This window comes from Neomonachus schauinslandi, chromosome 5 (assembly GCF_002201575.2).
Source record: "Neomonachus schauinslandi chromosome 5, ASM220157v2, whole genome shotgun sequence".
In the NCBI taxonomy this organism is placed as follows: domain Eukaryota; kingdom Metazoa; phylum Chordata; class Mammalia; order Carnivora; family Phocidae; genus Neomonachus; species Neomonachus schauinslandi.
The window spans coordinates 7,801,440-7,828,711 of record NC_058407.1 but is presented as its reverse complement, the minus strand read 5'-3'; the positions used below and the strand labels follow the sequence as shown (position 1 = coordinate 7,828,711).

The 27,272-nt window shown below is 57.3% G+C and overlaps 2 protein-coding genes across 2 annotated transcripts in view; both read right to left on the bottom strand.

Moving 5' to 3' along the window:
- Positions 1–729: 729 nt before the first annotated feature.
- CHADL (chondroadherin like) lies at positions 730–6,394 on the bottom strand. The gene is made up of 5 exons (XM_044915776.1): positions 6,387–6,394; positions 4,754–4,922; positions 2,337–4,040; positions 1,631–1,797; positions 730–910 (listed from the first exon to the last, which is right to left on the bottom strand). The coding sequence occupies exons 1-5, from the start codon at positions 6,392–6,394 to the stop codon at positions 730–732; spliced, it is 2,229 nt and encodes a 742-aa protein (XP_044771711.1).
- A 7,300-nt stretch (positions 6,395–13,694) lies between these two features.
- Positions 13,695–27,272, bottom strand: part of RANGAP1 (Ran GTPase activating protein 1) — a 31,237-nt gene continuing 17,659 nt past the window's right edge. The window contains exons 7-16 of the mRNA XM_021687721.1: positions 24,612–24,770; positions 23,261–23,374; positions 22,756–22,855; positions 22,576–22,660; positions 21,359–21,539; positions 20,321–20,440; positions 18,141–18,243; positions 16,882–16,970; positions 16,522–16,643; positions 13,695–14,489 (exon numbers count right to left, since the gene is read on the bottom strand). Coding sequence (XP_021543396.1) covers positions 14,420–14,489; positions 16,522–16,643; positions 16,882–16,970; positions 18,141–18,243; positions 20,321–20,440; positions 21,359–21,539; positions 22,576–22,660; positions 22,756–22,855; positions 23,261–23,374; positions 24,612–24,770 — 1,143 coding nt within the window. The 3' untranslated portion in view covers positions 13,695–14,419. The remainder of the gene's footprint in view (positions 14,490–16,521; positions 16,644–16,881; positions 16,971–18,140; positions 18,244–20,320; positions 20,441–21,358; positions 21,540–22,575; positions 22,661–22,755; positions 22,856–23,260; positions 23,375–24,611; positions 24,771–27,272) is intronic.

Here is a 27,272-nt window from a genome sequence, read left to right as displayed (position 1 = left end):
CGGCAGCCCCTGGGCGCTTCTACACCATCTCATGGTCCCCAGGCACCCAAGTCCTGCGAGTGCCGGTCCAGAGGCAGGCTGAGCACTGTCCCCGTCTTACCAGGACCCACTTTTCTGTTCTCATCCTCCCTCTCAGGACTGGCCTCACCGCCCCGTGCCCTCACCGCACAGCAGGGGTTCCCACAGGCAAGGCCCCCGTATCCTGCTCGCCCTTCACTGCGTGCTGCACAGTTTTGCTACAGCCGAGGGCTCAAGGACGCGAACGTAAACACCAGGCGGGTGATGCGACACCGCAGAGCAGGGCCGGCGTGTGGCTGACGAGCCCCGGGAGGCGGCGGCAACAGCGCCTGAGTCTCTGCTCTGTCCCGGGGGTGAGCCAGGCCCGAAGGGGTGAATCAACAATGACCGAACAATGACAAGCGGCATTGCTTTTAGGAACACGCTGGGGCCAGGTAGCCTGTGGCTTCTCGGAAAGGCCACTGTCCCACAGGATGTAGTCATTTCCTCATAAACCCACCTGGGCCCAGCCAGGGGTGCAGGAGGTGAGGAGCGGGGACAGATATTACAGCAGGGAAGCAACAGAGTCATTGCCCAGATGTGGAACCACATGAATTAGGACCGAGAGAAGTCAGATCCCTGCTCCCCTGGGCTCTCTGGAACCTGACCCACCCACCAAGGCCTCCCCGCAACCTGCCTCAGGCCAACCTTGTCTGCTGTCCACCGTCATCGTCATCCCTTCACGCGGGTTCTCCTGGCACCAGACCTGGGGGCGGGCATCCGCTTGGCCTTCCTGGCAGCCCTGCCAGGGCAGGTTTCAAAGATAGCAGTTGCAGCCCTCACCCTCTGGCCATGGGCGCTGGGAGGGGCGGCACAGACGGCCCCCACACGCAGGTTCAGCCCCATGAGCCACCTGAGGAGAGGAGAGAGTTCAGGGACCCCGCGTGCTGAGCCTTCCCGGGGGACGTGAGGAGGTCCTTGGGAACTGGCGGGCAGTGGAGCCTGGTGGGCGAGGGCAGACTCTGGAGGGAATGCCGGCTCAGCCCCTCACCAATTAGGGGACTCAGAATGAGTCACTTCAATTCTCAGATCCCTTCTCTGTAAAAAGGGGATAGTAATAGTAATAAATAGTGACAGAGAGCTCAGGGTGCTCCAGACACTGTTCAAATCAATCTATATATGCGAGCTGACAGTGTCATCCTCACGAAGAACCCCCATGAGGTGGACACGGTTCCTTCCAACCCCTTTACAGATGAGGGAATGGCGCAGAGAAGGCATGAGGCCCCAAGTTAGTCGCAGAGCAGGATTGGAGCCCAGCTCTGCTGGACTCCAGGGTTCTTGGTGCTTTCTTATGAAATTAATGAAGTGCCCATAAATATTTATTAGGTCCCACCCCACTAGGCTGTGAGGATTGCATTCCCACGTGATGGGTGAGGGAATCTAGGCCCAGAGAAGTCCACCCCAAGCCCCATGCCCTTCTGGCTCCCTCAGGAACGGCAGCTGGCTCTGGCAGGACCCTCCCCTCCGAAGATGCTCAGCGGGCGCAGCCATGGTGCCCTGGGGAGAGGGTGGGGCTTGACTGAGAGCAGCTGGTGGGTCCCCAGCTCGGGGGCGGCCCGGTGAAGGCGCCTACCTGTGCAGCGGGAGCAGCTGACAATCACAGTGGAAGGGATTGCCGCTGAGGTCGATAAGCTCCAGCTGGCTGAGATGGGCCAGGGCAGGCATGGCCTGCAGCTGGTTCTTCTGCAGGTGCAGGCTCTGCAGCCAGGGCCCCAGGCCCAAAAAGGCCCTGGGAGAAATCTGCGAGGAGATGCCAAGCCTTGGTGTGAGCTTCTGCCAGGCCCGTCTCACCCCTAGGCCTGGGAGGTAGCCCCATGCTCCCCCAGCAGAAGGGAAGTGGAGATCCCAAGGTGGCCCCCCAAGAAAGGGCAGTGCGGACCCTGGTTGGTCTGATCCCAAAGCGCCTGCCCTTTGCACGTCACCTGGATGCCCAGCTCATGGTTCTTTCTGCTCTGCCCGAACACGCCCCCATAATGGCAGATCCCCTTGGTGGCTCCAGCCCTGCCCTCAAAGTGCACAAGAACCCCATGGACCCACTTCCTCGTTCCTCCAGGCTCTGGCAGCACCCTTCCTGGATGGCCTCTCTGTGTGGCACTGGAGTCCACCTGATCTGTCCCCACACCTGAGCTCCCTGGGGGCAGGCATAGGGTCTGGCCTATCCCAGGGGCACCCGGCCCACCAGTCTCAGGCCTAACTGTGGGGGCAGCGGTGTCTGCCCAGTGAGTGCCTGCTGCATGGGGCTCATGCTGCCTCCCCCACCCTACACTCCAGCCCCGCACCTGCTCCAGGCCACTGCTGTTCAGGAAGAGGTGCTGCAGTGAGCGGCCCACGGGCCGGAAGGCCCCGTCTGGCAGGGTTTGGAGCGGGTTCCCCGAGAGCTGCAGCTCCAGGAGGGCAGGCAGCCCCTCCAAGGCCCCAGTGGGCACCCCTTGCAGCTGGTTCCTGTCCAGGTGCAGCTTCTCCAGCTCGGGCGCTGGGCCTATTGCCCCGGGGGACACTTGGGTGATGCGGTTGCCGCTCAGGTAGAGCCAGCGCAAGGCTGGCAGGCCTGCCAGGTCCCCAGGTCCCAGGCGGTCCACGGCGTTGTTCTGCAGGTGCAGGGAGAAGAGGCTGGGCAGGGCGCGCAGGGCGGCCCCGGGCACGTGCCGGAAGCGGTTGCGCTCCAGGTACAGGTAGCCGAGGCGGGGGGCCCCCTCCAGGGCAGCGGCGCGGAGGCCGGCGAGCTGGTTGTCCGAGAGGTAGAGGTAGATGAGGCTGCCCAGCCCGGCCAGGGCGCCCGCCTCCAGCTCCGTGAGGCCGCAGTGCTGCAGGTGCAGCGACACCAGCCGGCCCAGGCCCGGGAAGGCGGCTCGCGGCACCGAGGGGAAGTGGTTGCGCCTCAGGTCCAGGAGCCGGGTGTCGCCGGGGAAGCCGCGGGGCACGGCCCGCAGGCCCCGGCCCTCGCAGCCGCTGTGCCGGGACTCGGAGGCGCACACGCAGGCCGGCGGGCAGGGCCGGGCTGCCCCGTCCGCCTCGTCGAGGGCGGCAGGGGGCGAGCGGGGCCGCGCGGCCGCCCGCCACTCTTCCTCCGCTGCCGCCGCCGCCGCCCTGTCCCCGGGGCAGCGCAGGTCGGCGGGCCTCAGGGCGCCCAGGGCCTCCCCTCCGAGGCGCCGCGGGCCCCCGCACGTGCCGTCCGAGCGCACCCGCGCGCGCGCCAGCCACTCGAGCAGCGGCCGGGCCTCGCAGCCGCACCACAGAGGGTTGCCCTGCAGCCGCAGCCGGCGCAGCCGCCCGGGGCCCTGCAGCGGGGGCAGGGCGGCCAGCTGGTTCCCGCGGAGGTCCAGGGTGTGCAGGCGGGGGCAGCGCGCGAAGGCCCTGGCGTCCAGCGCCTGCAGGGCGCCGTGGTCCAGCAGCAGCTCCCGGAGGCCAGGCAGCGCCAGCCCGTCCTCCTCGCCCACGTAGGTGAAGGGGTTGTGGCCCAGCTCGAGGCGGGCCAGGACGCGGGCCTGGGACAGGGCTGGCCCCGGCAGGGCCTGCAGCTCGTTGTGGTGCAGGCTGAGCCGGCGCAGGGCGGGCAGGCCGGCCAGGGCCTCGGGGGCCAGCACGCTGAGCGCGTTGTGGGCCAGCTGCAGCCAGCGCGCGCGCGCCAGCCCCTGGAAGGCCATGGCGGGCAGGTAGACCAGGGCGTTGTGGGCCAGATTCAGTGTGGCCAGCGCCCCCAGCGCCCCGAACGTGCCCGGCCGCAGCTCCTCCAGCATGTTCCCCTCCAGCTCCAGCCGCTGCAGCGAGCCCAGCCCATCCAGGGCCTCCTGGGGCAGCGAGCTCAGGCGGTTGGAGGCCAGGTTGAGGAGGAGCAGGCGGCCCAGGCCGCGGAAGGCGCCCTCGGCCACCAGCTCCACCTGGCAGTGCCGCAGGTCCAGATGTGTCAGATAAGGCAGATCCTGGAAGGCAGCTGGGGGGATCACCTTCAGCATGTTGCCTTGGAGGTCCAGCCGCTGAGTCAGCTGAGCGGGGAGAGGCAGGGGGAGGCTGAAGAGGGTGAGGACTACAGCCTTTGCACGCGCTGTTCCCTCAGCTGGACACTCCTCCCCCTCACCTTTACCTCATTCTCTTCGTCCTGCTCCCCGACACCTCCTCCAGGAAGCCTTCCCCCCCAGCCACCTGGGCACTTTTCACATGAACTGTCGCTGCCTGTTCACTTTCTCTCTTCCCTCCTAGCCCTTGACTCCACAGAGCAGAGACCATATCTTATTCCAGTACATCCCCTGTTCTCTCTGGTTCTCTCCCACAGGGTTTGTAATTAATTCCGTATTTTTTTAAGATTTTTTATTTATTTATCAGAGAGAGAGCACAAGCAGGGGGAGGGGCAGAGGAAGAAGCAGGCTCTGTGCTGAGCAGGGAGCCCGATGTGGGGCTCGATCCCAGGACCCCTGGGATCACGACCTGAGCCGAAGGCAGACGACGCTTCACTGACTGAGCCACCCAGGCGTCCCAATTCAATATTTATCTTATAGGTCACCTACTTGTTCCAATCACATAGAATTTTAAATAGATTGTCTCCCTAGTGGTGGTTGTTATTCCCATTTTACAGATGTGAAGACTGAGGCTCAGAGAGGAAAGGTGACATGCCAAGGTCTCCCAGCCAGGCAGTGGCAGATCCCCTGGTGCCAACCCAGGCTCCTCCTGCTGTCCTCCCTGCCCCCCTCACCCTGCTGACCTCAGGGATGGCGTCTGGCACCTCCGTGAGGTTCTGGTGCCGACAGGCCACGTGCCGCCCGGGACTGTCGCAAATGCACGTCTGTGGGCAGCGTTGGGCAGCTGTATGCCAAGCTGGGCCCAGTGGCAGCAGCAGCAGAAGCAGCAGCACCAAGGAGACTCTCCGGGGCCTGGGAGAGGGAGGAATGGTCCGTTGTTCACAGGGGCAAGGGTCCCACGCTGTCCACTCACCAAGCCCAGCTCCTGTTTCCGGAGCCCCTGAGATGTCTTCCTTCTTTGGCCCCAGGGAAGGCGTCATTGCTCTGAGCCTCACGACGCTCCATGCAGCAAAGCTTCTATCGTTAGCCTTGTTTAACACTGGGGGAAACTGAGGCTCCGAAAGGCGACCTGGCAAGTCTCCTCGACCGCCTGCCCCTCGGCTCAGGGAGGCCTTGCTGAATGCAAGGATGACCTGAGGGCTCAGCGGGTGTGCCCGGGCTGTGATGAGGCCCCTGGGTCCAGGGGGAGGCCTGGACCTCCCCAGCGTGAGGGTGCCAGAGACAGAAGCAGCCCGTCCCCAGACGTGGTGGCAGGGAGCATAGTGGCACCCGCTGTAGGAAGACGGCCTGCAGCCGGAGGGGCACCCAGGCCGGGCCTAAGTGTTTAAGGCCAGGTTCGGGGGACCAGGTGTTACGGGGTCCGAGGGGCTCGAGGAGCCTTACTGGCTGGTCAGAGCCATGCTGGCAGGTGAGCAGGAGGCTTAGGCCTGTCGTCCATCTGATGCCACCCCACCAGCCCGGAACGGGACGGCTGAGGGGACGGGCCCGGGCTCTGCTTTGGGCAGCTCCATCCCCTTCCCCGTCCATCTTCCCCCAGCGTATCCATCCATCAGCCAGTGGGACCCCTTCACCTCACAACCGCAACCGCTGCCTGTTGCCTCTTAGGGGTGACTGCTGGCTCCCCCACACTCTGCTCACCACCACCAAACAAAGGCAACCTTCCAAGATATTCCAAGATACAGACGGGCTCTGACACCGCCAACTTGAAGCCCTCCAGCATCTCCCCACTGCCTGACTCCTGATCCCACCTGGAATGTGCTCCGACTCTCCAGGGTCACCCTTGGCTCCCAGACCAGAAACACACACGACAGAGCTTCCTCCTCGCCGCCCGTGACTCCTAAGTCCCCCGGCTCTTCCTGCTGTTCTCAGCCCGCATCTCGGCCTCCGGGCAGCCCGTGCCAGGCCCTGGGCTGGGCCCCCACCCTCAGCCTCCTCACTGCTCCTCGCCCTCTATTGTTCAGTCTCCTTGAAGTCTCGTCCCCTTGAAGGCCGGGGCTGCTGGCATCCTCCCGAGGCTCAGGGTGGACCGGGGAAGGGGGCCCCGTGGGGACAGACCCCTCAGGGACAAGCGTCCAGGGTTGAGGCCTGCTGAGGTTGAGGACGCGCCCACGGCGGCTCGCTGGAGCATCCACCCTGCCATTCACCACCTTCCTCAGAAACCACTTCGGGGACCGCCTTGGAGAATCTCTCCCCCAACAGATCCCAGAGCCCCTGTCCCCCAACCCGTCAGAGGCCCAGAGAGGGCCAGGGCCTTGCCTGCAGCCCCTCAGCTTCTGTAGACCCCCCCTGGTACCCTCCCGGGGCCCACACACTCACCCCTCCATGCCGCCTCGCCTCACACTGCCAGTCCAGCCTGGATGCGGCGGGAGCCCCCCTGTCGGGCCCGCAGGCCTGGCAGCCAGGACGGGGCTGAATGGGAGGCATTGTGGGCAGCCCAGCCCGAGGCTGAGGTGAAGGAGGGGCGGGCAGGGGCGGGAGAGTGGCTGGAGTTACAGGGCCTCCTGCCCGGCGCCGGCTCAGGGCTCAGGATCGCGGGCCAGGCCTGAGAGCCCAGCCTGGACAGCTGGGTCCCAGGCCGGCTGGCAGGGAGGGGCGTCTCGGGGCCAGCCTGTGGGTCCCAGACCTGGGCTCCCTCCCAGCTGTGGGCTGTCGGGCAGTATTAGTAACTAGCTCACGGGGTTGCTGTGGGGGCCCAGGAAGGCACCTGGAACATAGTAGGTGCTCGAGCATGGTTCACTCTGTCCTGTTTATTATACATTTACGTACATTGTTTAACACTGTACACATGATATTCTGCAATTTTTTTTTTATTTTTTTTAAGGCTTTATTTATTTGTCAGAGAGAGAGAAGAGAGAAAGCAAGCACAAGCAGGGGGAGCTGCAGGCAGAGGGAGAGGGGGAAGCACGCTCCCTGCTGAGCAGGGAGCCCGATGGGGGACTCGATCCCAGGACCCTGGGACCATGACCTGAGCCGAAGGCAGACGCTTAACAACTGAGCCACCCAGGCACCCCTGCAATTTTTTTTTTCCACTCAACATCAAATTATTGAGTGATCCTGGCTGATTCTTCTTAGTCATGTTCATTTTAACGGCTGTGTAATATTCCATTGTGTACAGGTGGCAACTCTACTTATCCATTAATCTTGGAGATTTGGGTTGCCTCTTTTTTTTTTTGCTTCCAAAATTTTATTACAAATAATATTGCAAAACAACATCCAAATACTTATCTTCCTGGGCACATGTGCATTTAGTAAAAAATGCAACAGGGGCACCCGGGTGGGTCAGTCAGTTAAACCTCTGACTCTTAGCTCAGGTCTTGATCTCAGGGTCGTGAGTTCAAGCCCTGCCTTGGGCTCCACGCTGGGCATCGAGCCTACTTAAACAAAACAAAACAAAACAAATTTTTTTTAATGCAACAGTTCATGTAAACCATAGCAAACTTCTATACATCCTGTGATTGTTCAGATCCATGTTGCTGGTGGATTTGCATCTGTTGTTATTCAGTTTGCGTGGATCTTTTTTTTTAAAAACCAGAAATAGTGCCGGACCACAGGCTTGTGCTTTATTTCACTCAGCAATTTCATGTCAGTGGCATCACAGAGTGTGCACTCTTCGGTTTTTTTCCATTCAACATTATGTTTGAGCTTCATCTGTGATGCATATTTTTAAAATTTGCTTAATTTTTATATAGCATTTCAGCACTCCATTCCATAAAGATCCCACAGCAGTGGCATGGGGGGGGGTGGGTGGAGACCAGAGGGCCATCTGCCCCAGATGCAGGCAACAAGGGGGTGTGCGGTTGGTAGGGAATTTAAATGCAAGGGGACCCAGTTGGTTTGCTTTTTATTGTCATCACGTGCTGGTGATTCTAAACACCGCTGATGCTAAAGTATTCCTCCATGCTTGGGTGGACCGTTCTCACCTCCGCTTTCTTGGTACCACATGGTGCAATTAATCCATTCCACTCTTTTTCTTTTTTTTTTTTTTATTTGACAGAGAGAGACACAGCGAGAGAGGGAACACAAGCAGGGGGAGTGGGAGAGGGAGAAGCAGGCTTCCCACCGAGCAGGGAGCCCGATGCGGGGCTCGATCCCAGGACCCTGCGATCATGACCTGAGCCGAAGGCAGACGCTTAACGACTGAGCCACCCAGGCGCCCCCCCCCATTCCACTCTTGATGGACATTTGGGTTGTTTCCAGGCCGGGGCTATTATGAAGAGGGCTGCTTATGACATTTGCACGTTTTTTGTTTTCTTTTTAAAGATTTTATTTGAGAGAGAGCGAGAGGGAGTCAGCGCGCACGAGCAGGGGGAGGGGGCAGAGGGAGAAGCAGGCTCTCCGCCCAGCAGGGAGCCTGATGTGGGGCTCGATCCCAGGACCCTGGGATCATGACCTGAGCCGAAGGCAGATGCTTAACCAACTGAGCCACCCGGGCGCCCCTGTTTGCACGTCTTTTGGAGAACATAGCACAACCCATCTCTGTTGGGATAGACCTATAGGTGGAACTGCTGGCCATAGAATGTGCTTATTTTCAGCTTCAATGGATATTGCCAAACAGTTTGTCCGAGTGTTTGTACCAAATTACACTTTCCCCAGCAGTGTGGGAGCTCCATTGCTCCATTCTCACCAATGCTTGGTATCAACTGTTTTGCACTTTTGCCATTCTAATAATAATAAACTCTTAAAAAAAATAAGCATCTTTTCATATGCTTTTTGTGAAGTCCCCATTCGAACATTTTTGTTCATTTTTCTAATGAGTTGATTTTATTTTTAAGTAATCTCTACACCTAATGGGGGGCTCGAACTCATGACCCCAAGACCAAGAGTGGCATGCTCTACCGACTGAGCCAGCCAGGCGCCCCTACGATGCCTTTATTTTTTTTTTAAGATTTATTTATTTTAGAGAGAGAGCGAGTGAATGAGAGCAGGAGCAGGAGGGGGAGAGGGAGAGGGAGAGAGAATCTCAAGCCAACTCCATACTGAGCGCAGAGTCCAATGCGGGGCTCGATCTCAGGACCCTGAGATCATGATCTGAGCAGACACCAAGAGTCAGACGCTTAACCAACTGTGCCACCCAGATGCCCCCCATGAGACCTTTTGATAAACAAAATCCTGTTCTCACTGCTACACAGTATCCATTGTGTCAATACCCTATAATGGCAAACAAAGGAAGGTCTTTAAGATATTCACCGACACAGGATCTCCTGAAAGATCAGTAGTTTTGGCTTTTACATTTAGGATTTTTTAAATTGTGCTAAAATGTACATTACATAAGATTTACAATCTTAACCCTGTAAGTGTACAATTTCGTGGCATTCAGTGCATTCACATTGCTGTGCAAACCATTACCACAATCCATTTCCAGAACCTTGTTGTCATCCCAAACAAAAATTTTACACCCAAGACACAGTAACTCCTGTCTTCACCCAGCCCCTAGTAACCTCTCTTCGAGCTACCTCTTATCTGTGCAATCACACACTACTTGTCCTTTTATGTCTGGCTTCTTTCACTGAGCACAGTGCTTCAAGGTTCATCCATGTTGTAGCATGTGTCCGAAGTTCATTCCTTTTCATGAATAAACAGTACTCCACTGTGTGTGTGTGTATTTTTAAAGATTTATTTATATTTTAGTGAGAGAGAGAAAGCAGGGGGTTGGGCAGAGGGAGAGGGAGAGAGAGAAACTCAAGCAGACTCCCTGCTGAGTGTGGAGCCCAACACGGGGCTCGATCTCATGACCCTGAGATCAGGCCTGAGCTGAAACCAAGAGTCGGACGCTCAACCGACTGCGCCACCCCGAATATGTATATTGATCACATTTCATCTGTTCACCTGTTAACGGACACTAGGCTGCTTGCACCTCTTGGCTCTTGTAAAGCTGCTATGCACATGGACATACAGGTATTTGCTGGGGTCCCCCCATTCCCTTCTTTTGGGTTCACACGCACCAGAAGTGGGAGTGCAGGCAGTTGGAAGCCCCCTTTTCTCCACCTTGTCTCATTCTCTTCCCTCTGTCTCCTCCCAGAGGCAACCACTTTCCCGAGGTAGTATAACTTCACTATAATATATGGTATTAACAATTTTAAACTATCAACTGTACATACTGCTTTGCAAACTTGTTTTTTTCACTCAACATTTTCAAGGTTTATTCACATGAATGAAGACAGCTCCTGCATCTCCTGTATTCACTTTAACGGCTGCATTTAAAAAAAAATTTTTTTAGGGGCGCCTGGGTGGCTCAGTCAGTTAAGTGTCTGCCTTCGGCTCAGGTCATGATCCCGGGGTCCTGGGATGGAGCCCCACATCGGGCTCCCTGCTTAGCAGGGAGTCTGCTTCTCCCTCTCCCCTGCTGCTGTCCTCTCTCTCTCCCTCCTCTCAAATAAATGAATAAAACCTTTATAAGTTTTTATTTAAGTAATCCTTACACCCAACCTGGGGCTCGAACTCACAACCCTGAGATCAAGAGTCACATGCTCTTGGGACTGAGCCAGCCGGGCGCTCTGTAACTGTGGCATATTATCTCACTGCATGCGGCACACGCTGTAATTAACCGTTTTTTTTCCCGAAGGACATTGAGGTTATTAATTTTCTGGACTTTTCCATGAAACTGCCCTTTTAACTTGTCACATTGTGCACGTGTACAACGGTTTCTCTAGGGTAGATCCTTAGAAATGGAATTTGGGGTCACAGGCTACACATATCTTCACCTGAGTACCTGCCAGATTGCTCTCTGAGGTGGTTTTATTAGTCTGACATCCCTCCAACATGTGCAATGTAAGAGATTCAGCTCTTTCCTGGGGTCATGACCTCTCAATGACATCCACCAGTCTGGTCCAAAATGGTGTCTCTGTGGCTTCATTTTGCATTTCCTTGATTTCCAGTAAAGGGGAACATATTTTTCGCTTCTCAGGTTGCATCCTCTGTGAACTGCCTGTTCATATCCTTTGCCCATTTTCAATTGGATGTACTATTCTCAACACTAATCCTCATGCAACATATGTGGCAGTCTTCTTGTATTTTATCACCTTGCCAATTCTTAGGGTGTTTTGGTCATTGTTTTTCACTTTTTGACAGTAGCAAATTTCCTTATGCCTGTGCTTTTGTGATGTCAAACAATGCTCTTGTATTTTAACCTTCTTTTTTAAAAAAATACATGGTTTTGTTGTTGTTTTTTTTTAATATGGCTCTTAGATGGATGGCTCTGGTTCACTTTGAACGTTTGGTGGATGGCTGTGGTCTAACTGTCCTTCCACCCCATCCTGTCCCCTGCTTTCCCCAGACTAACTCCTATCTTGAACGCTGGGTTTACCACATACATGCGTATACCTAAACACAGTTGCTTTTGACCCCATGGTATGGTACTGAGATTTTCTTCACTCAGCATCCTTCCTGATTCATCCACACGATGCATGTAGCCAGGGTTGATGCGTTTTCATGGTTGTGTGACATTACACTGTATAGCTTTGCATTTGATCCACTTTCCTGATATTGGCCTGAGTCATTTCTAGGTTCCTAGGATCAGGAAGTGTTGCTTGGGAGTGCCCTTGGCCATGCTTCCTGGGGGCTTCAGAATGGATTTATTGCTGGTTTAGCCCCAAGCCCATGGCTGGACTCCCTTTAGTGAGAATAGCCTGGTGCTGAGCAGGCCTTTCGTACTTGGGGGTAACATGCCGTCTAGGCCGAGGCATCTCTCATCTTGCAGACCCCAAGTCATGGCCCTCAGAGACATGAAGCCTGTGTAATCCCAGGGTTGGCTGTAGTTCTTGGGAGCGTTTGAGTCCGGGGAAGTTCCAAAAGCTACATAGCTCTCTCAGTAAGCAGCTGAGTTAGAGGCTGAGCCTCAGGCCCTTCCCTGCACCTGCAGCTGGTCAGGAGTTCTGAACTCTGAACTGGTCCGAAGGACTGAGTAGGGGCCAGGGCCTATACCCCTGAGACCAACAGGACCCTCCACAGTGTGCGGGTCCGAGGAGCCTGGCAGTGCTGGCCTGCTGCAAGGTTAAATGAGATCATGGTGCACGTCTCAGTCTGAACTGAAGCTTGCGCCTTCATAACCTAGGAGGCCACAGGTGCCAGCACCAGGCAGCCTGGAAGGAAGAGCCAGGCCAGAGAACCTTGAGCAGGCCCCTAACTCAGCCCTGAGCCTCAGTTTCTCCATCTGTTAAATTATCACCTGTGACAAGTTCTACTTGAACCTCCAGACTCAGCGCTTACATCCCTTTTATTTTAAAATCTATCTGAGAAAGAGCACGTGCACAGGAGGAGGGGGAGGGGTAGAGGACGAGGGAGAGGGAATCTCAAGCACACTCCCTGCTGAGCGCAGAGCCCGACATGGGGCTTGATCTCACGATCCTGAGATCATGACCTGAGCCGAAATCAAGAGTCGGATGCTTAACTAAGCCACCCAGGCGTCCCTTGCACCCCTAACTCTTGAAGACTTCCCTGACCTTACTGCCCACTGTCCCTTACACTAGGCCATGACTGTTAGTCTCCTGCACCAGACTGGGAGCCCCCCAAAAGCTGTGCCTGTGGCCCAGAGCTCAAAACACGGCCTGGCGAAGGGGTGGGGGTTGGAGTTGGTCAGACCTCCAGCTGCCTTCTGCCATATCACCTCACATGGGGGGTAGAGGGGCAAGGCATGGGCATCTCTTCCGCCACCTGGCCAAGACAGATGGTGCCTGTTCCTGAGTGGTCCATAGCCAGTAAGGAAATGCTGCCCCCTAAGAAAGCCTGGAGGAACCGCTTCAATTCTGTAGGAGACACGGGCTCCCCAAGTGTGCCTGCTGTCTAAGGTAGGCAGTAAGGAGGGTCTGCTTAGCTGTCCTCACACCACATATGGCAAAGGGAAGGAAGGACCCTGGGCAAGGTGCCCTCCACTCCAGGCCCTATGGCCAGATACCCTGTGGTGGCTTCCCAGCCGAGCTCAACCCTGTGAAGTGACCTTGCTAGCCAGACCCGGGGGGTTCCTGACTGTGCAGCCAGAGGGGCTCACGGCAAAATCCAGACAGTGTCCGGCTTCGCCAGGTCCGTTAATGGAGCGATGCGGGGGCTAGAGGAACCGCAGCCCAAAGCCTAGGTGAAGGGTAAGATGAGGCTGGACAGATGAAACAGGCCTAACCCAGGCCCCTCGGTGCCCAGAGGAGGAGATCCTTCCGCCCACCCCCCCGACCCCCAGGAGTCGCGGCCCACTCCTGGGCACGAACCGCCCAGCTGCTCAAGGACAGCTGGTGTGTCCGCACGCATCTGGGCCTGGGCAAGAGTGGCTGCCCCGTGGGACGACACATGATTGGCACAGGGGCTCTTCTGCGGATGGACAAGCCCGTACAGATCAAGGTGGGACTCCACGTACTAAGCCCCAAGAACTGCCCACTTAAGGTGAAAAATCTCTCAGTCCCCACGCTTGCCACACATGACTTTATTTGTGAAGCCCCGGGCACAGCCCAGACACACACAGAGCACAAAGGGGAAAGCACAGAGCGTGGGGGGGGTCAGGGGTGGCGGGTGGGCAGCTCCAGCGCAGTCCCCACCCTGTCCAGATCCTTTAAGAGCGTCCTGAGCTCAGTTCAGGCTCTGCGGGCCCTGCCCCTGCCCCCTGGGCCGGAGAACAGGTTTGGGCCTGCCAAAGAGCCCCCCTCCAGCTTGGCCCCCAGGCCAGTCACAGACTTCTCAGCAGCAAGGGGCAGGCCCCATGGGTCTGGAGCCAGCACCATCTGCCACTGGCTTTTCTTCCTGTCCACACGGCCTGGGAACCAGGGTCTTGCCCTCTGCTGACTGCCCCATGGCCCCACCCCCGTAGCAGGCCCTGTCCTTCAGGCCGTAGAGGTCAGCCCAGCCCAGCAGGGATGGATAGCGGGGATGGCAGTGGCTAGAGGCCTAGAGCTTAGTGACAGGAGGCAAAGTCAGCCACTAGGTGAGCAGCCCCAGGCAGGGCGGGAAACTCAGCCCAGCCACAACACAGAGGGAGGGGACGGCAGACGACCAACTCCCCAGGCTTTGGGGCAGCCCAGAAGGGTGGGGAAGGCAAGGTGGGAGGGGACAGCCACCAGGGCCTCGAGCTGGAGGCATGGAGCAGCAGAGCGCCCTCAGATGGCAATGAGTTTAATGGCAGAGCAGCTTGCAGCCCTCTCAGGGGGCCAGCTCCCCTCCAGTGGGACCAGGGCCAGTCCAGCAGGGAGACCTTAAAACCCCAGCCCTGACAGGAAGCGCACACCTGCACACGCACCACACCGACACGCACACTCGGGGACCGACACGACACAAGCGACGAAGACCCTCCCTGCCTCTGGCCAGAGTCCTTCATCCGAGTCCCTTCCCAAGTCACTGGTCCAGGCCAGGGGGTGGGGGGGCCGGCTTCGCATCTAGACCTTGTACAGCGTCTGTAGCAGGTTGTGACGGGCAAAGGAGCAGGACTCCAGGGCACCATTAGGCCTGTGAGGAAAGAACAGTCAGTGTCGGGGGGGGGGACACCACACAGCCCAGGGCCAGGGACTGCAGGCTGCAGCAGGGGCCCTTTCCCCACTATTGGGGGGCGGAGGGGCGTGGGTTTCTGAGGCTGACGGCTCTGGGAGGGAGAGGTTAGGAGCCCGCCTTCCGTACACCTCAGGGTGAGGCGTGTGTGAAGCTCAGAGGGGCAGCAATGCACCCAAGGCCACACGGCCCGGAGCTGGCCGGAATGCAGGGCCGAGCAGCCAGGAACCCAGGCCCCTGCTCTCCACCCAGCAGCCTGTGTGAGGGCCCTTCCAGGGGACACAGGGCCACAGCGTCCTCACAGGCATTGGAATCCCACCCGGGCCCTCAGAGATGATGGGTTGGCCACTGTCACCATCAAGATCATGAATCTCACTACAGACAAAGAAAGGACGCTGGGTGAGTGTGGGGTGCGGCCAGGGTCTGCAGCCCACAGACACTGAGCTGGTCTAGGATCGCCCTGGGATCCTAGACCACTGGGCCAGGAGTTGAGGGAGGGGGAATGTGCCTGTCACTCTGTGGTCACTCAGTCGCCTCAAAGGAGGCCTAAGGCACAGCTTTTACCAATCCCCCTCTTTTAAAGTAGAACAGACTGAGGCCTGAGCTGGGGGCGGGCAAGCGGCTACGAGGAGGCAGCCTGCCCCTGACCAACAAGGGCAAGGGTGAGGGTTTCTTCTTGTGGGTCCACGCCCAGCCCAAGGGCAACAGAAAGGCAAAGGGAACAATTCTGACTAGAGGCCAAAGAAGACAAAAGGAGCCGGGCTTTGTCCGGGGTGGCAGGCAGGGGCTGGGGCCATCATGTGGAGATGTTCCAGGGAGCTAAGCCCTGGGGTCAAGTACCCTACTGTGTGGGAACAGGGACGGGGAGAGTGCACCTTGTGGGGAGGCAGGGCCATGAGCTCTGCGGCCAGGGTGAGAGCTTGCCCTGGACTCTGGCAGGGGGGCCAAGCACTCAGCTCTTCACCCAACGTGGGGCTTGAACTCATGACCCCAAGATCGAGAGTCGCAGGCTCCACCGACTGAACCAGCCAGGGGCCCCACAGCTCAACTTTTCACAAGGGCCAGTCTAGCTGCAGCAGAAGGGGTGGCGTGGGCCATGGCGGCAGTGGGGGCCAAGTGTGGTGGCAGGCAGGTGGGCAGACATGCGAGAGCACGAGGCCCAAGGAGCACATGGGACCGCAAGACGTCGTGGTGGCAAAGAGGCCATGGCGCCGACAGTCCCGGAAGCTGGCCGGAGATCCTCACCGCGCCGAGCCAGACTACCCCACATCACTTGTTCACGTCCCCCGAGGCAAGGGCTATGTCCTCTCTCCTTGCCCCATTCCCACTTTCCCCCAAGGCACTGGATTCACAGGAAGTGTGGATGGTCACAGACACCAGAGACAACCTCATGCAACAGCTTGGTGGGGCAGATAGGGAGACTGAGGCCTGAGGAAGGCCAGGAGTCGGCTGGGGCCACAGAGGACCTCAGTGAGGACAGGGGACGAGCCTTCCAACCCACCCCTCGTAGGCGCTGGGGTCTGAAGGCTCCTTGCTACCCAACTGTGGCCACTGCCCCACCATGGCCCAGGACGAGGCCAAGGTTTCCAGGTCTCCGAGCATCTGGCATCCACAGGGGAGGGGCCTGTGGCTGCGGCAGGCGGGAGTGACAGGCCCCTCTGGCCTCAGCCCTGTGGCTGAGGAAACGGACACAGAACTGCTCCCAGAGACATCACTGAGGACAGGACCCCGATCAGCACCGTGGGCAAACCCCTGAACTATCCAGCGCTGCTTCATCAGGAAATGGGGGCCGTTCCATGTCCTGTTTCTCTCAGGAAAAGACACTGTTCCTGAGCCCCACATCCTTAGCCTGGCACAGCGGAGGAGAGACTCAAATACGGACGCTTGAGAGCCCCTCACAAGCCTGAACGAGCAGCCCAGGGAAGCCTCCACGGACTAGGGGTCTGCATCCATGGGACCCGGCTGCCACGTGAGCTGACGAGGGCACACTCACTTGGTCATGAACGCCAGCAGCAGGGGTGCAAGGGCCTTGGGGAAGTAGTCCTGCTGCACCATGTGGTTCAACACCATCAGAGGGCCGTACAAGTTGGCAATGGCCTTGATCTTGTCTTCACTCTGTGAAGGGAACACACAGCACCAGGCAGGGTGAGCTACAAGGTCCCCTGGGGTGGGAAGCCCTAGGTCTCCAGCACCCAGCCCCGGCTCCGAGATCCCCATGGTCGAGGTCAAGCTGAACCCCATCATGAAGGGAAGCTGCTTAAGCAGACCCGGGCCCCAGCAGGACTCAGGTGTGGGCCGGGGTGGGTGTGGCCCGAACTGCCCCTGGTTCCCCCCTGCACCCCCGTAGCCTCACCTTGAGCAGACCCATGTGGACGAGGAGCCGGGTAAGGAAGGCATTGGAGTTGAAGGAGGGTGAGCTAAAGGCCTTCTTCATCAAGGCATCTGCAAGGGAGAAGCGGCCATGGGGCAGGGAGTCCGCTGCAACAGACGGCTGCTCACCAGCCGAGGGCACGCGGCCCTGGCACACGCGGGCTGCGACCTGCCTTCCGCCCCACTCAGGTGAACACAGGGCGGCAGCCGGCGGTCCCACGTCCCAGACTGAGGGGACAGCCAGCACCAAGGGAAAGCTCAACCTGCTCAAGCTGTGACATCTTGCCCTTCTGGTCCTGACCTCAATGAGAAGGGGCTTGGGGACCTTGCACAACCCGCGAGGAAGATCATCCCGGGGGAGGTTTCAGCCACTGTGGAGGCAAGGGGGGGATGAGCAGAGAAGGGAGGGAAAGGAGGGGCGGGGGGTCTACCGGCACAGTGTGGGTACCTGCTTCTAGGCTAGGCTGTTCAGGAAAACAGAATTCAGGTAACTTGCTCCCATCAATGCCCATGGGGCTGGGACCTCAGGGAGCTGACTTAGGGCTCCACCCCGGCCTCGCTCCCCACCGGCCCTCCTGCCTCCATGCTGCCCACAGTGCACCAATCCAGGACGAAGTGCCGCCCGGACCTCCACCCCTCTCTGCCCGTTCCCTCATGCCAAACCCTTCCTCCCCTCCCTGCCTGACCAAGCCTGGCCCACACGGCGGGGCTCAGACACGTGTGCTCAAGGTGGGAGGTGACAGGTGCCACAATGGAGGCAGTGGAGGGAACAGGGTAGCGAGGGAGGGTGGCGGCAGGACAAGAGATCTCGGGAAGCCCTGGGAACACTATCGGGAGAGCAGGCATCCTCCAGGCTTCCAGGTGGAGGGACGGTGTGCACAGGCCCACAGATGAGGACAAAAGCTCAGTTCTCAGGACCTCTCCTGAGAGGACCGTCCCCATGAGGGCCTTGGGGCTGTGACTATCTGGTCTTCCTATGGCAGATGCCACCTGGATGAGGTCTAACTAGACATAACTCTATGCCTTTGAAAAGGCCTCAGTCTCCCCATCTGCAAAAAATAAGAGAGGAGAGCAGCCAGCCTACTCCATAGCAAGAACCCAACAGAACAGGCAGGAGGGGCTGGAGAGTGGTACATACATTAGTGCTGGGACAAGGGGCTCCAGGGACTATAAATGTCCCTGAGCCCTGAGGCAGCAAGGAGGCAGAGCCAGCCACGGCCCACCCACCCCACCCAGTGTTACCTACTGCATCCTGCACGGCTGTCCTCACTGTGGCTTCGTCCTTAAACACAGAGGACACCTTCAGGAAGGCAGAGACCACCTTTTCTGGGTCAGATGTGTCAGTCTGAGGACACAAGAGACAATGGCAGGTCACAGGGGCCAGAGCCCCAGTGAAGATGTGCCTGCACTCTGCTGCTGGCTGGAAGAGGCCTGTCTCGCCAAGGCCCCTGGTGGGCAAGGATGGGTCCTGCCTCACCCCACGCTGTCCCCCTGGAGCTAGGCATGGGCCTGGCCCACTGCGGTACGTAATCCATACAGAGTGAGTGAGTCAGCATTAACCATGGTTATTCCCATGACCCAGCGATCCCCCGCCCCTTTTTTTAAGATTTTATTTATTTATTTATTTATTTATTTATTTATTAGACAGAGAGAGAGAGAGACAGCGAGAGAGGGAACACAAACAGGGGGAGTGGGAGAGGGAGAAGCAGGCTCCCCGCTGAGCAGGGAGCCCGATGCGGGGCTCGATCCCAGGACCCTGGGATCATGACCTGAGCTGAAGGCAGACGCTTAATGACTGAGCCACCCAGGCGCCCCAGCGATCCCCTTCTTGTAATCTAACCCGAACAAATAATCCAGAGTACAGACAACGTTCACATGCAAGGAAGTTTAACTTCACCGAGGTGGAGACAAGGGGAAACAATGCGAGTGTCCAGACACAGTGCACTGCCCAAGTGCGACCTCCACTCACGGGGATGGAGGGCACAACAGTTTTGCTAACACAGGAGATGACAAATGGTATTACAGGAAAAAGTGGGCCTTTCATCTCCTGTATCATGGGAAGGAAAAAAAAGAACGCAGATAAAACATAAAAAGGACATCAGCCAAAAGAAAGGCCAAGCCAGCTCTGAGAACGGGCCCATTTAATTTCTCTATATTTATCACTTAGGCTCATCGAAACTGTTTTCTCATCTGTAACACAGGGTAACGGGGTCTACATGGTGGGTTGCCAGAAGGCTTAAATACCAGAACCATGTCCGAATACCCGGGACAGTGTCTGGCAGACAGGAGGCGCCTGCCAGCCGCCTCGGAACGAACTGGTGAGTAAGCAAACAAGCGAGGCTGGAGCAAGGGCACGGTAGGCATGTGGCCTCCGTGGGAGCTCTGGGCAGGACAGGTGTTCTAGAACAGCAGGTCCTGCAGAACCTGGGCGGGGAGCCTAGATGTGTACACATGAGAGGGTCCTGGGAAAACTCCCTAACTCCCTAGGTGTCACTGAGTGTGGCATGCCTGCCTGTCCAGTGGTCCACACACGTCCCCCGTGGCACGTCACCTGCAACCTCCGGAGGCTGACAGATACTGGGTCACACTCACTCATGTGTCTGTGGATTTAAAAAACAAACGTCTAGGGGGGACTGGGTGGCTCAGTCGTTAAGCATCTGCCTTCGCCTCAAGGTCATGGTCCCAGGGTCCTGGGATCGAGCTCCGCATCGGACTCCCTGCTCAGCCGGGAGCCTGCTTCTCCCTCTCCCGCTCCCCCTGCTTGTGTTCCCTCTCTAGCTGTCTCTCTTTCTGTCAAATAAATAAAATCTTTAAAAAAAACTAAAAAACAAACATCTAGGTATTTATCCAGAGAATACAAACATAGTGATCCTAAGGGGCCCCTGCACCCCAGTGTTTACAGCAGCAAGGTCCACAAAAGCCAAACTATGCAAACAGCACAGATGTCCATCAACAAAGGATAATGTGGAAATATACAAATGGAATACTACTCAGCCATCAAAAAATGAAATCTTAGCATTTGCAATGACGTGGATGGAACTAGAGAATATTTTGCTAAACGAAATAAGTCAGAGAAAAACAAATATATGATTTCACTCTTACGTGGAATTTAAGAAACAAAACAGATGAACATAGGGGAAGCGCGGGACAAATAAGATGAAAACAGAGAGAGAGACAAACCATAAGAGACTCTCAACTACCGGGAACAAACTGAGGGCTGCTGGAGTCAGGTTGGTGGGGGGACTGGGCTAACTGGGGGACGAGCATTAAGGAGGCCACTTGATGGAATGAACACTGGGTGTTAAGTGCAACTGATGAATCACTAAATTCCACCCCGACACGAAAACACACACAAACACCGGGCAGCCCCCACTCCCAATGACAGCGTCCCCTCCCAATCCGAAGCACGCGCTGTTACCCACCTGCTGGGCTATCAGCACGGGGCTCTTGGGCCCGAGGCGCAGCAGCTTCTCTGGAGAGGGGAAAGCCAGGAACGTGGAGACGTCTGCAGGAGGCGGGGCGGACAGCACGGGGGCTGGCTCCTGAGGGACAGGGGGCACAGGTGGCTCTGGAGAAGTCCGAACCCAGACTCCTCATGCAGAACATGCACCCCTCACTCCAGGCGGCCAAGGCTCAGAGTCTGGTCTCCCTCCGGTTCACGGGGCAGTCCCTCAAAGGGTGAGGGGCCCGCAGATGCTGCCCTGGCTGGCTCCTAGTGCAGGAGCCTCTGGGGAGGGGGCAAGCCACCTCCTTAGGCCAAGTGGCTCCTCCCCGGGACACACGATGTCCCAGAAATGACGCAGGAGGTGCGTGGGGGCTAAAGGGGACCCCACCAGGAGCCTGAGTCTAGCCGGCGGAAGCAATGCCAGCGAGCACCAGTGGCACCCACACAACTGAAACAGGAGTGCCCAGCCACTTGTTGAAATGCTTTCCTAAACTGGGAAAAAACTGAAATTCAACATGAGCGTGGGGAACCTTGTCCAACCCGTAGTTCTCCAGAAGCTCTGAGTCTAAGGGGAACAGACCCGGGCGTCCTGACAACACCAGCCTCTTAGTGAAGCAAGGGGACACCAAGTGTCCCGGGTAGGCCACGGTCTCCAGAACGGGGGGCTGTCCCTACGGGTTACCAAGATGGGTCGGAAAAGAATTTCCATTTATGCTGATTTTTCACCCTATTCTTGCAGAGATATTTACACGTGTTTCATAATGAACAGTGCAGCTGCATGATACAAGCCTTAGTCCTGTCACGATGCACAAATGAATAAACACACCTGGGCTGAGGTACAAATACAACCACGCTGGCAAGATTTTCTTCTTCCACTTACAGGAGTGTGCATTCAAGGACAGTTTGCACCCAAGGTACTTAAGCGGATCCCACACCTACTACCCGCCGTGAACATGGCTCAGATTTCACATTCGAGGGCCAGGGCTCTGATCCTGGCAAACGACAGGGAACTCACTCCACTGTTTGGGTCCAGAATCTTCCTCGATGCTGTGGACTGCTCTCCTGGCCCTTGCTGTGCCTCTTCCTCCTCCTCCTCCTCTTCCTCCTCTTCCTCCTCCTCTTCTTCCTCCTCCTCTTCTTCTCCTTCCTCTTCCTCCTCCTCTTCCTCCTCCTCATCATCCTCGCCCTCATCATCACTGCAGAGGGGAATTGGCTAAAGCAGACCCTCCCTGCCCAGCGGCCTATGTGGGCTCCGAGGCCTGGCAACACAAACCCATAGACCCCAGGCAGGTGGGAGGGCGCCTGCAGAGGGCGGGGGAGCAGCTGCTCCCGGGGAGGGGTCCGGGGGGGGGTATGTGGGTCACCAGGGAGCCCATCGTTCATCTCTCATCACCCAGGGAAGCCCATGCTGTGAACACGGAAGAACCAGATCTCATCCCTGTCCCAAATGGGCCCCAGTCCCACCACGGAAACAGAGAAAAGGAAGAAAATGGTCTGTCACAGCTGAGGCCCGGGGCTTGGCAGGAACACTGCCCAGGCTGAGATGCCAAGACTGTGCCACCCATATCTCCCTGCCCACAGGAAGCTGCGGTTGTGGGGGGCAGGGGGATGGGGGTTTCTGGGACCATGAGCCTCTCGAGGCCATCTCTGAGCCCCCAATTCCTAGCAGCAGCACAGACCTAGCACTGAGGGGACACAAGTGAGGGGCTGACACGTGAATGAAGCTGACCTAGGGGCAGAGGGATGCTGAAGGCCCAAACCGACTCCCATCCAGATGGAGGAGGCAGCCCTGCCGCCCTGGCCCCTGCTCCCGCTCCATGTGGGCTCCGCAAACCCATAACCCGCCCCCTGCAACAATCTCTTCCCTTCCAGACTCTGTCTCCAAGTCTGATTTTCAGAACAATCCTGACTGAGCCCACCCCCACTGCCACCCTGACCTCACTGCTCCCCTACCTGATCTATCTCAGCTCAGATCAAAGCTCATCCCTTCAGAAGCCTCCCCAACTCACCCACTCCGAAGGCCCTTATTGCCTCTTGGCTGAACATACAGAAACCTAACTTTCCTTGTCCGCCCATCCTGCCAGAATGAAGTCCCATGGGTCAGAAACCTTCACTGTCTTCCGCTCGCCTCCTTAACGCCCCGCACAGCTCCTGGCACAGACAGGGGCTCGAACAACGGTTTCGGAACGAATGAAAGTAGAACCACAGGCGCCACGGCTCACAGCTCCCTACCTGAGGGAGGCCAGCACCTTGGCCATGTGGAAGCCGTCCAGCACTTCCTGGAGCTGCTCACAGCCTTCTGCTCCCAGCGTGTTGCCTGTTCACGGGCGGGAGGGGGCGGAGGGTAGGAAGGTCAAGAGGGGCAGCAGGGCCCGCCTGGCAGGCCTGGGCCAAGGCCCCCACCCCTATTACCGTTGAGGTCCAGCTTTTCCAGCTCGCTCTTGTCCGCCACGGCCTCAGCAACAGCCAGAGCAGCATCTCTCTTGATTTCACAGAACGACAAGTTCAGCTCCTAAAAATAAGAGGAAGGAGTAGAGGCAAGTAGAACCATAGGCCAGGAGACCGGGTCCTACTCTGAAGCCTCTGTTCTCCCCAAGGGAGGATGAGGCAGGCTCTGTCCTCCAGCCGGGCACGGTAACACCCACAGTGAAAACAAAGCCGTTTCCCTCGCGACGTGCCGGACACTCGGTATGTTCTCTCACGCTATACCCTAATGACCTCATCGCTCCCTCCTCCCATTTCAAAAAAGAAGACACCGGCTCACATCACATGGGTGATAGGAACCGCACAACATCAGGGGAAAGGTGTGGAAGGACGGGGCCATGAACCCAGGCCCACCTGGCCTTCAAGACCACCCCACCCCTGCCCCGCACAGCAGCAGCCCTGAGGGTGGGGGAAGCCCCGGCGGCGCTGGCACCTTCAGCTTGGGGAGGCCCCCGCGCACGGCCTCTGCGATGGCGACGGCGCCCTTGGAGCGCACCAGGCAGTCCCCGAAGTTGATCATCTCCACCTGCCGCAAGGTCTTCAGCGTCTGCGGGGAGGAAGCGAAGGCTGGGTGAGGGTGCAGGCCTCCGAGAGCCCGCGGCACACCCCACGCCAGTTGCCACACCTTCGTCCTCCCTCTCGCCTGGACTTCTCAGTACTTCACCAGCTCTTGTCCCCTCCCGGCCTCTGGCGAACCTCCCTCCACCCTACTTCTATGCTACAACCAGACCCTTCTTTGTGAAGCACAAATCTGACCAAGTCGAACCCCCGCTTAAAACCTTACACAATTCTCTAGTCACGGGACAGCCTCAGAGTTAGAAGGTCACAGGGTCTTGTCCCCCTCTCCTCTCCCCCAGCCCTCAGACACATCCTGAACCCTGGTCGTTTCAAACTAGGACCAATGGAACAAGGCTCCCTCCCACCTCTGGGCCTCCCCCATGCTGCTGATCCCTCTGCCCGAAACACCCCTCTCTGTTCACAGTCCATTTGTCCTATACAGCTTGGCCAAAATGTGACCTCTTCCCGAAAGTCTGCCCGAAGTCTGATTTGAACTTCCCATGTGCTCCCTACACTTGCACACACTTGTGCTAACACCCCACAGGAGCAGGACTAGCCTTTTGTGGGGCTTGGAGCCCTGTGAGGTCCCGACAGCTAGCCAGCCAGCCGGATTCAGGCCCTGCACCATCGCTGGCCTGGCCCCGCCCCTCCCTCCCTGAACTAGGGGCTCCTCGGAGGCGGAGTCTGATTCAACTCTGCGTGGCCTGAACTCGGTACAGGGCTCAATAAGCAGCTGATGAAAGAATCAATGAGAAAAACAGGCTGCAGCAGCCTCCCATGCAGCCCTATGGACAACTCCAGCACCAACAGCTGGGTGTCCAGAGGCAGCGCAGAGGAAGGTGGTATGGACATGCCCGAAAACAGCACAGGCAAGCCTGTGACATGTGCCCCGTTCTGGAATGTTCAAGAGAGCCGGGGCGCACACCTGGTGGATGGGCAGAGGAGCTCCCCTGCCGATGTGTGCGTTAAAAAGGCAGTAGCCAGGACACCTGGGTGGCTCAGTCGGTTAAGCGACTGCCTTCAGCTCAAGTCATGATCCTGGAGTCCTAGGATCGAGTCCCACATCGGACTCCCCGCTCGGCAGGGAGTCTGCTTCTCCCTCTGACCCTCCCCTCTCTTATGCTCTCTCTCTCTCTCAAATAAATAAATAAAATCTTTAAAAGAAAAAAAAAAGGCAGTAGCCAGTCCCGCTCGCCTCCACCATGACCCTGCCACTCCCGCCTCACCTTGGCCATGGCCACGGCGCCCTTCTCGGTGAAGGTGTTGTCATTCAGGTTGATGACACGCAGCAGGGGGTTGATGGCGAAAGCCTGGGCCAGGGCCGTGACGCCGGGGTGATTGATGCCGTTCTGTGGCATGTGGACCTCCTCCAGAGTCCCAATGATCTGTGAGGGGCAGGAGGGACAGAGCAGGGCGGTGGGCTCCCGAGCTCCAGGGGCAGGCCCAGCACCAACAACATCCAGCAGGCAGGAAGGGGGCACCACACACTAGACACGGGGAGGGGCTGCCATCAGCTCGGGCCCAGGCTTGTCTGTGGCTATTTGGGGCATGAATCTCAAAGCAGAACTTTGGGCAGGGCTGTCTGATCCTCTCTACAATCTCATGAGGGAGACCTACCTGGGATTAGGAACTCCACCAGACAGAGAAGACTAGGGATCAGAAAGGCTAAGTAACTTACACAGGGTCACACAGCTCGGAACACAGGTTCTTCCATCTGGTGTCCTCTACCCTGCAAGGACCCTGGGCGCTGGCCTGGGGTCTGGCCACAGTCCCTCCTTGCAGACTGCATGCAGCTCCACTGTGCCTTTCTTGGGGCTCTCCTGCGCTATTTACACAGTACAACTGGTGCCCCACATTCCCTCCTTTTCTGGGGGGTGGGGTCTTCACAAACACCTAGCCCTTTTTCATCCCAACCTTCTGACACTCCTCTCTTCTTGGAACACTGTGTCCTTATTTGTTGGCATTTTCTGGATAGGCTGACTCCTATGTTGCTTTCCTATATACCTCTCATTTTGGACACCAGAATCCCCCCACCAGGCATAGTCCCGTGCTCTTCCCCCATGTCCCCAGAGCACTGTTCTTCCTCTATCACGGTGTTCATCACCCTGGACGATCAATACCACCCTCCTGTCTACACCCCACCAACCTCTGAGCTCCCAAGGAGAGCCATGTCCCAGTCTCTACTGCTACCAAGGATTGAGGCCAGGCCTGCGAGGACTCTCCACCTGGGTACCTTTTGTAGTTCCGCAGTGCCCAGAACAGCACAGGGGGTTCACAAGTAAATAGAGGCCAACGGAGGAACATTACCAGTCAGGGCTTCTCAGTATCTTCTGGTACCAGACCCTATGGGCAGTCTGGTAAAGCCCCTGACTCTCTCCTGAGCCTATTTTAAAATGTTAAGATAAATCATATACGACTACAAAGGAAATCCATTCAATTGGAAGAGAGTCCTCAAAATATTGAGAAAAAAACCCCAAATGTGTGTTGCAGTAGTAAATGCACTCCTTAGTACAAAGGCACTGAATAACAGGACCTGGAGGCCAGTCCCCCACTACCGTAATGCTGATGCGTGAGAAACAAAGATTGGTGTCTCTGTAACAACTATAACTTGATGTGAAAATACCTGTGATTTCTATACTTACCAAAATCACGAGCATTTCGAAAGTTGCTGAGGTTTAAAATTTACATTCACAATTCAAGGTTAACACTACATTTTAGTTACATTAGTGGTAATAATCATGTAATCTTCTTCCATCCGCATTCAAAGACTCCCTGAATTCTATCCACAGACTAGAGACATCCCAGGGACCCCGAGGGAAGAACCCCACTCTAAGAGCATGGTGGACATCTGTTGGAGGCCTAGCAGACACAATGTACTCCCCCCCCCCCTTCCCAGCGCACCGGGGACAGCAAGTTGAACGAGGGGTGCAGAGAAGGCGTAACCTTTAACGGCATGGTGTCTATAAGGATGGCAATGAGGTGCCCCCAGCTCCGGAGGCACCTGGAAACCCCTGCAGCCAGGGGTCCAGCAAGGCCCAGGGCACTTCTCCCCTGCTATGTTCACTCTCTGCCTGAGGTAGATGAGCTCCGGCAGGGAGGCAGCAGGGAAAGCCGCTCTGGCCCGAGTGTGGTTAATGTTGCTAGGATACTGTTTGCCAAAGAAAACATTTAAATTAAGAGAAAAGATGGGGCGCCTGGGTGGCTCAGTTGGTTAAGCGACTGCCTTCGGCTCAGGTCATGATCCTGGAGTCCCTGGATCGAGTCCTGCATCGCCTGCTCGGCGGGGAGCCTGCTTCTCCCTCTGACCCTCCCCCCTCTCATGTGCTCTCTCTCTCTCTCTCATTCTCTCTGTCTCAAATAAATAAATAAAATCTTTTTAAAAATAAATAAATAAATAAATAAAGAGAAAAGAAAGGGACTCCAAAGTTCCCAGCGCCGTGGGGCAGGTGTGGCCCTCTTACAGAGCTCAAGGTCAGGGTCTCAGCAGTGTGGGGGGTGGGGGCAGGGCACTGGGGCAGCTGTGAAGGGTGAAGGGAGAGGAGAGTGGGAGGAGAGGCAGAGGGGATTAGGGTACCTGAGCCACTGCTCCCCTACCTCTCCATCTGAAAGGTAAGTCTGATGACTCCACCTCTGTGCCCCACCCAGTAGAGGCCAAAGACACCGACCCTCTGTGAGCCCAGGCCAGCGCTGGGGCCAGGCTGATATCCCGCTCACTGCTCTGGCACCCCCGCTCCCATTTCTGAGCGTGACCTCACTCACTGATCAGAGCAACCTCACAGTCTTCTCAAACAGCATTCCAGGGAGCCGCAGTGGTAGATCATGCAACCTTTAATAGTTTTTTTTTTTTTTTTTAAGATTTTATTTATTTATCTGACAGAGAGAGCGAG

Excerpts from the sequence above, each read along its gene's own strand:
- CHADL (XM_044915776.1), bottom strand. Across the intron at positions 4,041-4,753 it reads TGCCAGACGCCATCCCTGAG|CTGACTCAGCGGCTGGACCT; the intron begins GTCAGCAGGGTG and ends CTCCCCGCTCAG. Across the intron at positions 911-1,630 it reads CAGCTGCTCCCGCTGCACAG|GTGGCTCATGGGGCTGAACC; the intron begins GTAGGCGCCTTC and ends TCCTCTCCTCAG.